The 10,863-nt window shown below is 29.5% G+C and overlaps 2 protein-coding genes across 2 annotated transcripts; one reads left to right on the top strand and one right to left on the bottom strand.

Annotated features, from left to right (window-relative positions):
• Positions 1–113: 113 nt before the first annotated feature.
• Rpn5 (regulatory particle non-ATPase 5) lies at positions 114–3,188 on the bottom strand. The gene is made up of 8 exons (XM_029316425.1): positions 2,893–3,188; positions 2,528–2,693; positions 2,200–2,436; positions 1,792–1,896; positions 1,268–1,449; positions 970–1,194; positions 739–895; positions 114–596 (listed from the first exon to the last, which is right to left on the bottom strand). Exons 2-8 carry the CDS (start codon positions 2,690–2,692, stop codon positions 306–308), a joined length of 1,362 nt encoding a protein of 453 aa, XP_029172258.1. The 5' UTR covers position 2,693; positions 2,893–3,188; the 3' UTR covers positions 114–305.
• Positions 3,189–3,327: 139 nt separating this feature from the next.
• LOC146720853 (uncharacterized) lies at positions 3,328–10,611 on the top strand. Its single transcript, XM_085487827.1, has 4 exons — positions 3,328–3,530; positions 4,729–5,230; positions 5,302–5,920; positions 6,183–10,611. Exons 2-4 carry the CDS (start codon positions 4,729–4,731, stop codon positions 9,526–9,528), a joined length of 4,467 nt encoding a protein of 1,488 aa, XP_085343953.1. The 5' UTR covers positions 3,328–3,530; the 3' UTR covers positions 9,529–10,611.
• The last annotated feature ends 252 nt before the right edge of the window (positions 10,612–10,863 follow it).

Below are 10,863 nucleotides of genomic sequence, written 5' to 3'. Positions count from 1 at the left end.
TGTATTAAAATAGTCGATCAAAGTAGAAAAAATTATTCACAATGCATTTGCTTTTCACAGGAAATTTCCATATCTCAAGCGAATTATACCTTTTTTAAAATTTGATTCTTAAATTATAAGTACACAAGAAAAATATTTATTATTGCACTTTTGCAATTCCAAAATAATGTGATTAGTTGATTTGTGTTAATAAATGTATAAATTTGTAAATAAGTGTGTACATAAAGTGTGCTAATGTTGCATGAAAATAAAATGTATATAAGAAACACATCAATATACATCAATATATGATATATATACCAATTTTAAGATTGCGCAATAGCTAACATTTCTTCTTGATGAATTAAATGTGTAGTATGATTTACAAGCCCCATCAGTTTCGATAACGATGCAGCCCATGTATCTAAGAGAGCAGCTGGTTCTTGCGTACCAGTAAAACGAACTACACCAGCTGGACGATCCGTGCGTGCGCTGATTACTCCAGTTTCTACTAAATTGCAAAGACATGCTTCTGTTTCTTCTGTTGGAAGATCAAGTAACTCAGCCATGCGAGTTAATGTAATCTTGGTATAATACTTGGCCATAATTCTAATATTCTAAAAGAAAGAAAAAATTAAATTGTCAGGAGCAAAATATCATGTAATTTTTTTTCCTGAAATAGATTAAACAAAATAGATTTTTCAATAGTATAAATCAGAAAAATCTTAAACATACTTCTAGAGCCATATAAAGACTTACATGTTCTACAACACGATTCCGCAAGTCTGCCCATCGTTTGCGTCCTTCCTCGGTTGAAGCAGAAAAGACTTCGGTCGATCTGAGATCCTTTTCATAAATCTCGCACAACCCCGACCATTTTATCAATTCAGGATTTACAAATAAACGCAATAATTCTCTGTAGATAGTTCATTATTTAAAATCAGAAATAAATATTTTAAATATTCTGAGAAGTGATTTATAATTTATTACTTGTATGTGGGTATTTCGTCGAGAAGTTTGTCAGCGAGCAATCTGTGAGTCAAGTCAGCCTGCTCAGGTTCGTGCGGAGCAAGTACAAGATAAAGAACCGCTCGAGAAAGTGCAGTATGTCTTTTTTCTGGATCGTCTCGAATCGCTGGTGTTTCTAATACTGCTCGATTATGTCGACACAATTCCAAATGCCAACCTTCGTGACGAGCTAGTTCCATCATCAAACTAAACATAAAATAAGTAATTTCTTAAAAAATTCTATAATAAATTTTGTGTATTAAACACATAATGTACATACTCGTAATATTTTAATTTCAAAGCCTGGGTTTCCTCATCATTCTCGTCAGTGAAGAATTTAACATTAATTTTCTTTGCTATGATTTGTGTTCTCATAAAATCTTGTTTTGCCAGACAGAGTCTCATTTGTTCCAAAATAAGTGAAGCTTTCTCCCGACGTGACATACTGCCATATGTTTCCACCTATATGTGATATGCTATTTAATGTTACATTCTCTAATTTACACAATTTAAGTAACTTTTATTGAAGTAATATCTCTATTAAAAAAGATTTATTACATATTACTAAACAGCAGAAATATTTGTTAAAAATAATTTGCTGTACATATTTTATTAAATATCAAAAAGTTTCTCTTGCTGTAACAATTAATTCTATAAATAAAATTTAATAATATAATCAAAAATGTATTAACTTTTCTGCAATATAAAATAATTGATTATGATAGCAAAGTTAGATTGCTTTTGTAATGAATATGCAATAATTGTATTAATAAAATCCAATTTCTGCAGATTATAAATATATACCTGTAATTCAAGCATTACAGATGCAGCATTTGCAATGTCTCCTTCTTCTTCTTTTATTTTGGCTAAACGATGAGTAAGTCTTGCTCTTTCCACTTCTACATATATCTATTTAATATAAATTATATAAATTTAATTATTAGTAATATATTAATTAGTAAGATTTAATTATTTTTGTCCAAGTTGCTTGATAAATTTTGTTTTTGTCAAATAATCTTAAAATATCTCAAAATACACTGTCTTGACAATGAAAATAAAATGTAAGGAGATACTGAATTTGTTTCAAAATCGAAATTACAAAAATAGCTCCAATATATTTCAGTAATAAAGCTTCGTTGCTAAAAACCATTTCTTGCCATAAAAAATTAGTTTTTTAATTAGTTTAGTTTGAAAAGTTCAAAATATATTTACCTTTCCTTCTGTGACTGAACGAAGGGTTTCAATCAGTTTTACCATAGTTTCTTTATTAGGCATTTTATCTACATAAGTGCAACACTCTTGTACCATCTTTGTAACAGCATGTTTAAGCTGAGAACGTCTCTTTGACAATAAGATTATATGTTCATTGAGTGCCGAGTAATTCTTTGCCTCTAAGCAAATTTCAACTATGGCTACAAGAAGTCTTGATGTTGATCCCATATCAGCACCCTATATAAAACAGTTTAGATAAAGTTTCTGTGTAACAATATATATACAAACATTTATACCTGACAATATCAATATTAATCATATACTTAACGGTTCTGGTAAGTTTCTCTAAAGCTAACAATTGATCTAAAGCATCGTGCAGCTTTCCTTCAGATGCAAGCTTCTTGCATTCTGGAATTTTTGTATCGCAAGTATCGCTGTAATCCACCTCCATTTTCATAAGTCTGCCAGAGTTGTCCGTTGCAGCATCCGCCATCCTGTTTGATAATAATTAAATTTTCATACTTGTAAGAAATAATTGAATATATAACAAAAGATATAAAGACCTAAAAAAGCATATATCAAATATTCGTTTCAAAGAGGTTAGAATATCAATTTTAATCATTGCACCAGAAAAAAGACCTAAAGATACACAAATTCAATTGTAAAGCAATAAACAGAGAATTTAATACATACCTCGTTGTAAATAATTAACGATAATGAATGATTATACAATAAGAAATTAAACACCAGCTAATTTTTCAGCTCGTCTGTTTCAAACAGCTTACAAATAAATTATATTTCTAACACACAAGATCTTTGCAATTATATTTTTTTTTTCTCTCACACAAGTTATTATCGCGTATAAATTCGTTTCAATAATGAAAAACACAGAATCTCATTCTAAATCAATTGTCACAGTTTACGCCGCAATATTAAAGAGCTCGCCATGAATGCACCATACGCGTTTTCATAAAATCCTTGTCATCTTCGCTAGAGTCTCTAGAAGTAACTAGGAAACGGCGTGCAAAACGTCAAATGCATCGTCGCGATTGGTTGACGTCGAGCAGTGCCGCCACGCGATTGGACCAATTAGCAACGTCGTTGAATTCATCGCCAATCTGGCGAAAGCGTTTCTTCAAACGAAATTTCAGAATTGTACGACCGTTTGGGAACGAGCAAGCGAAACGAACGTGATCGTGCGAAAGAAGTAAATATTGCGCAGTTTTGTGTATTTTCTTCAGCAAATCTTTCTTTGCTTTTGCGCGCACGACTACGTAAAAAACACACATCTGTTCTCGAGACTGCAGCTGTCTTTCGACCGATTTAATGAGGTACGTTTGCGAATGAAAGCGGTTGTGAATTACTTATTGTTGGAAAGTCAATTAAAAAATAATGAAATTAAATAATAAAAAAAATCAAATGAAGATGATGCTGGAGCTGACTCTGTCTGTATAAATTTTACTGATAATGTTACTTCTAATGTTATTTTTATTTTTTATTGCTTTTATATATATACACATTATACCAAAAACTTTATTTACAATATTTACAAAATATATACTACATAATAATATACTATACTAAATAAATATATACTAAAAAACTACACTAAATAAATATACTAAGTATGTACAAAACATATACTAAAAACTTATTTACTGCTCTTTTTTATGTTATTTTTCAACGCTAAATCTCTAAACTCAATCTTAAAGGTTTCCTTTAAAGATTATTCTTTCACAATATATGTACAAAGAAATATCTTTTACCCTCCTTGCTCTCCTGAATTTATTTTGTACTTGCAAATTTGTATAACTTTAATATAAAATAAATATTTATATTAACTGATAGCTTGCCAGTAAATTTTCGAAATTTTTTCTTTTATTTATTTATTTTTTTTAATCAAAGGACTATCTATGCTTTTATTAATGTATATACTTCTATCTCTAAAAAGAATTTTTAATATTATAAAAGCAATAAAAAATAAACATAAAATTACAAATTAACATTTTATCAGTAAAATAGAATAGGTTCCAGCATCACCTTAAATAATATGCAAGTCTCTGTAAGAATGTGTATGATTATATATTTTGTGCACATATATATGTTAGAATGAACATATGATTAAATCAAGGTTTTTATAAAATCATGATAAACAATCATGATAAGTTTATTGTATGTTGTCTTCATTGATAATTTTGTTAAAATTTATATATTTTATATATTTTGAAGCATAAAAATTCTGTGTTGAAGAAAATGTTTAATAAATAAAATCGGTAATAATTTTATAGTATCATTGTTATATATGAGTAAAATTTTGAATTTTAGTATATTCTGATTATTTTATAAAATCTTATAGTGCATTATAATTTGTATATATATATTTTTTTTTAAATTACTAGAGATAAAATTAATTTTTTGTCAAAATTGTTTTATATATTTAATTTTATGGATAGTTCTATATACTTTGCAAAGCAAAATACATATTGAATAATTTTGTATAATTACATATATTTCTTTAAATTAATGCAGATGGAGAATACATTGGATTCAATTCATCCATCAGAAAATCCGGAAATGTCTTATTTATTTGGCAGAGATCCAAGTATCTTAGCATACAGTCAGAGGCCATTTCCATCAAAAGATACAAGGAAGAATTTACTTTCATTGTACGAAGTGGAAGAAACCAATTCCACCAATGAAAATACATCTGAACGTTCTGACTCACAAACCTTACAAACCATTAAGGTATACCTTCGACTTAAACCATTTCCAAAGAAATCAAAATTAACCGAGGAACAGCAAGAAGCATATAAGATCATAGACTCTACTACATTGGTTACAAAATTACCAATATTGGATAATAATACAAGTTGTATTAAGCAATCAAAAAGTAATGAGACTGTATGCAGGAAATTTACCTTTTCCCAAACATTTGGGCCAGAAACTACCCAATTGGAATTATTTGAGCAATCAGTACAGCCGCAAATGATTGATTTCTTAGCTGGACATAACTGCACTATAATGACATATGGTAAGAGATATTGTGTATGTTATTTTGTTATATATGAATGTTTAATTTATATTAATAATTTGATTTAATAGGGACTACAAATTCGGGAAAATCATATACATTGCAAGGAACCACTACTTCACCTGGACTAATACCACGTGCACTGGAATTTGTATTTAATAATATTACTGCAAGACCAAATCCAGCTTATAAACCTTTGCACTATTGTGATGTAGTGACTCTTGATGCACTTGAACGTGCACAGGAACTTGAAGCAAAAACTAAATTGCTAACATTTAGCTCTGTGGATAAGCATCAGTATATGAATTCCTATAAACAAATGGAAAAATTATTGCAAGAAGAATCAATTCGCCCTAGTCAATGTTATGATGCTCATTATTCAGTATGGGTTTCATTTGCAGAAATTTATAATGAAATTGCATACGATTTATTGTCGAGTGAATGCCAAAAAAAGAAGATGCCTTTAAAATTGGGAGCAGACTCTACTGGCAGAGCATTTATCAAAGGATTAAAAACTATTTATGTGAATTCAGCAGCGGAAGCTTATCAGATTTTGATGGCAGGACAATATAATTTGAAAATAGCCGGAACTGCATTAAATGCAAAAAGTTCTAGATCTCATTGTATATTTACAATTATATTGTTAAAATATTATGCAGAAAGTTTACCTGACAACGTTGAAGTGAGCACGTATGTATATTTTGTTTTTTATTCTATTCTATTTTATAATGATTTATGTATAAGATATATTGTTAATCTTTAGATCTTTATGGGACAAAGTTTAAAGAAAAATTTTAAAACATTTTTCTGAGTTATGATAATTTTCTTTTGGTTAAAAAAAAATTAATTTTATTTTTCAATTGTTTATACATATACATACATATATATATATATATAGTATTAATGTTTTTTTATATTATTAAAATATTTATAGTAATATTAAATATTATAGATTTTCTTTTTGTGATTTGGCGGGCTCGGAACGTTTGAAGAAAACATTGAACATTGGGGATAGATTGAAAGAAGCGCAAAATATTAATACTAGTTTACTAGTATTAGGCAGATGCTTAAAATCTATTCACGAAGGACAATTAACAAGAACGAAAACGGATGCTATCGGACCGTTCAGAGAATCTAAATTAACCAGATTATTTCAACGTGCATTATCAGGAAAGGAGCATCTAGCTTTGATTGTTAATGTCGATCCTCTACCAAACTTTTATCTAGAAACTCAAAATGTCTTAAATTTCGCTGCTATTGCGAAAAAAATTGTTATAGAAAAGAAGAAGCAAATACAGAAGAAATTAAAATCTAGGTTTTCGCAAATAATTACACAAAATATACAAAAAGTAATTGATTGGGATTCAACAGAATTAGAAAGTGTAGACTGGCAGCAGACAGACAGCGCGGAAGACGTAGTTTCGCAATATGTTACTTCAGAAGAATATCTAGATCTCATGAATGAAAATGAAAAACTGAGAAAGGAAGTTGCTAGTTTAAAAAATTCAGCTTTAATCCGAGATTTTCAAAGTCGACAGGAAATGGCTGAGAAGTACATTACGATGATAAACGATCTCGAAGTTGATTGGAAACAACGTATTAATGATGTGGAAACTCAACATGAAGATGCTCTTGAATGGTCTGTGAAACAAGTTGAAGAATTTTACAAGCGAAAGTTAAATCAATTACGTAAAAATAAAAGGAGTCGTAGCGATTATGATGATAATGATGAGATTGAAGAGATTGATCTTGATTTAACTTTGGAAGAAATAGGTAGAAAGAATGTACAATTGAGAGAAAAGAATGAAACTTTGAAGAAGATGTTAACTGAACTAAAAGTAACAAATGAAACTTTGATCGTAGAAAAGAATAAAGTTTCTTTTGAGTTGGGACTATCAAAAGAGGATTTAAAAGTAGCGAAAAGTCTTTTAGAAGCTGCTCAGAAAGATATTTGCTTTAATCAAGAAGGTGAAGCTTATATAGAAAAAATTACATCACAATTGCTTGCTAAAGAGGACCAAGTAAAAAAACTCAAAGAATTTCTCAATGAAGCAAAGGAGGAATATATTACTATTAATTGTGACTTAAGAAAAAAAGATAATTGTATTGATGAGCAAGCAAAGACTATAATTGAAAATGAAGAAACAATTGAAGATTTAGAATCACAACTTGAACAAGCTAATATTTGTTTGACAGAAAAAACCAGAATAGTTGAGCTCCTAGAAGAAAGACTAGAAAGCCAAAGTGAAAAATTATTCGATGCTAAGGACCAAATATTACAACTGCAAGAGGAAATTACTCAATTGAAGAAGGAAAAGTCTAAGTTACTTGAATCTTATTTAGAGCAACCGGCACCAAAGGTATCTGTTCAAGATGAATATCAAGAGATTATTGTGAAAGAAGAATTGATTATCGACGATGTATCAGATTTGGATAATACTACAGAAAATATGCAGGAAAAAGCAAATGCAAAAGAATCTGATAATAAAACTGAAGAAATTGATTCAAATTCTATAGAAAAGTCAGAAAGAAATTCTAAAGAACCACAAACTTTGCCATCCAATATTAAATATAGTAAACCTATACAAACATTTGTGGAAACAGGTTGCCAGACAGACATAACAAATGATAAGAACTACGATATTGAAAATAAGATGGAAAAAGACACTCAGACTATTGCAACTATAACAACAGAGGAAGATACTCAAACTAACGAAGTACCTTTATTAAGAGAAGAAGCCGTACAGACTGTTGAAGTTGATGATGATGCAAAGTTACAATTGATAGAACTAAGTATGCAGTACAATGACATCCAAAGACAACATGAAGAGGAATGTTTAAAAGTAAAAAAACTAACCGACGATTTAGACGATATAAAGAAGACAGTGCAGACTTTAAAAGAAAAAGATTGCTCGAATAAAACTATTATGGATGAATATAAACATTCTATGGAAGTACTTGAAAAACAATTGTCACTTACTGCAGAAGAAAAACGAAAAGTGGAAGAAAGTTTGTTAAACTCTAATAAGCTTTCAGAACAAAAGATTACGGATTACAAACATGAAATTGATAGATTGGAGAAGGATCTTTTAGTTTCACAGAACAATGCAAAAGAATATTTGGAGAATCTGGAAACGATTCGGAAAGAATTTGATAACTATATATTTAAATGCAAACAGGAAAAAGAGACAGGCATTTATAAACAAAATAAATTTGTTTCAGTAAAGGAAAACGATAATATAGATATAATAAATTCAAAACAAATTGATAAACATGCAGAGGATGTATTGGAATTGGAAAAAAGTCTAAATACTATAGTCGAGTTAAAGGATAACATTGTGCAGTTAAATAAGAACATGGAAATATGTCAAATGGAGAAAGACAGTATGCAAAAGGAACTGGATGAGAATAATAAGAGACTATTGGAATTTGAAAATCAATTAAAGGAAACAACTTTCAAGGAACAAGAAAAAGATACCGAGATCATAACTTTACAAAAAGAATTGAAGCAAATGATACAAAGGAACGAAAATACTGAGATAATGGAGGCGGAGTTAAAAAGCACTATAAACGAATTAACCCAAGTGAAAGAGATGCTTGTACAAAAGGAGCAATACGCCAAGGAGTTAAACATTCGTTTAGAGAATGCTGAGAGAAGCGCAAAAATATTTAATTTACTCGAGGAGAATTCAAAGGAACGGCACCTAGAGAATCAACGATTACGAGATATAAACGACGAACTAAGAAATAATTTAGCACAAAAAGAACGCGAGATGGAGGCTTTCATGAAGAATAGAGACGAGACGATGATTAAGTATGAAATCTTGGTGAAGGAGAAACAGGAGGAATTGGAGATGCAGAAGAGGGAAGTGATGAGTTATCAGAAATTATTTCACAGACAATTAACACCTACGCCAAATAAAGACGATTATAAGACATTGCAGAACCGTATAGAGATTCTTCAGGATAGATTGAAGAAGTACGAAATTACTGCTAATACAAAAGCAAAGGGCGATTATGCTACTACGTCAGAAGACGAAGGACTCTCCGCTCAACGCCAACCCAAACGACGTGGGAGGAAACCTGTTAAACAAGAGGATATTCCTGTCATAGAGTTATCTGGTTCCGAATCGAAACGTAGCACGAAACATGTCGCTTTGCCGCCACCGGAAGTGTCGGTCGAGAAGACTCGTACTCGTAGAAAGAAATTATTCCTCGAGAACGAGTCGTTCACAGACATCGAACCTTCCCCGGCCCCACCTATGCCGACCCGAAGTTTAAGAAATCGAAAAAAATGAATCAAACGTCAAGAATAGATTGCATTGTAAATATTATGTACATGCTTGAGATGAGATGATCTATTGAAGAATGGGAAAACAAAAAAGATGGAATATGCGCGTATAATATAGATACGTATATATAGATGTGAACTCAGCAAGCATGCGTTATTTTGATGACACAATATATGTATGACACTTATTTGAATTATTTATTATCACAAAAAAAAGGAAAAACTACACTCGCTTTGTAAGTTAATAAGATATATAATAAATACAATAATGAGTATAAATACAAATTAAAAAAAAAAGTAATTTTTATAATGAAGAAAAACTTTATATGTAAACTCGTCAATTTACTCAAATAAGTATCATACATATATTGTGTGAAAGAGAAAAATACATATAGAGTTTATTTTTTTATTTATTATAAAAATTACTCTTTTTTTTTCTTTTTTAATCTCATTACATTGTATTTATTATATATATATATATATGAGTAGAAAACTCGTCAGTAAACTGACGAGTTTACTACTCATTATGGATGAATATAAATATTCTATGGAAGTACTTGAAAAACAATTGTCACTTATTGCAGAAGAAGAACAAAAAGTGGAAGAAAGTATGTTAAACTCTAGCAAGCTTTCAGAACAAAAGATTACGGATTACAAACATGAAATTGATAGATTGGAGAAGGATCTTTTAGTTTCACAGAACAATGCAAAAGAATATTTGGAGAAACTGGAAACGTTAGTTTACTACTTATTACAAAACGAGTGCCGTTTTTTTCTGTGATATTCAATAATTCAAATAAGTATCATATATATTAGGTCTGTTCTTTTTAGCTGAATTGGCTACACTAATTCAGAGGTTATCTTTTTTGCTCGACATTAGAAGAAAAAAGATAACCTCTGAACTAGTGTAGCCAATTCAGCTAAAAAGAACAGATCTATTGTGTAAAAGATAAAGTATCATACGTATAGAGCGCTTATCCTTTTCTTCATTATAAAAATTACTTTTTCTTTTCTTTTTTAATCTCATCACATTGTATTTATTATATATAAACGTGTACAATGTAGTATTAAAATATTTTATATGTACTAAGATAGTTTCATAGATTCTCATTTGAAAAGATGTCAGGCTATATGTGTTTTATAATTTAATATTTGTTATTACATAAAACTCTTTCATTATTACATTTTATATTTTGTACAAATCTTCAAATTGATGCAAAATCAAGAATATTTATGTACTTACAATTTAATTAATTATATGAACATTAACTCTTGTTTTTTAGAATATAAATTTTAATAATAAATTTCTATGCACTCTTTATTGCGAATAATAAGTATTTTA

The sequence above is a fragment of the Nylanderia fulva genome, unplaced genomic scaffold (genome assembly GCF_048542155.1).
Source record: "Nylanderia fulva isolate GAGA-0341 unplaced genomic scaffold, ASM4854215v1 Scaffold6, whole genome shotgun sequence".
Taxonomy (NCBI): Eukaryota; Metazoa; Arthropoda; class Insecta; order Hymenoptera; family Formicidae; genus Nylanderia; species Nylanderia fulva.
Note: the sequence above shows the minus strand (reverse complement) of the source record. Positions and strands in the feature narration are given on the sequence as shown.

Coding starts and splice junctions, on each gene's coding strand:
- Rpn5 (XM_029316425.1), bottom strand. CDS start 2,692: ATGGCGGATGCTGCAACGGACAACTCTGGCAGACTTATGAAAATGGAG. Junction 1,897..2,199: donor GTTCAGTCACAGAAGGAAAG/GTAAATATATTT, acceptor TATATTAAATAG/ATATATGTAGAAGTGGAAAG. Junction 1,450..1,791: donor CTGTAATGCTTGAATTACAG/GTATATATTTAT, acceptor TATCACATATAG/GTGGAAACATATGGCAGTAT.
- LOC146720853 (XM_085487827.1), top strand. CDS start 4,729: ATGGAGAATACATTGGATTCAATTCATCCATCAGAAAATCCGGAAATG. Junction 5,231..5,301: donor CTGCACTATAATGACATATG/GTAAGAGATATT, acceptor TTGATTTAATAG/GGACTACAAATTCGGGAAAA. Junction 5,921..6,182: donor GACAACGTTGAAGTGAGCAC/GTATGTATATTT, acceptor TAAATATTATAG/ATTTTCTTTTTGTGATTTGG.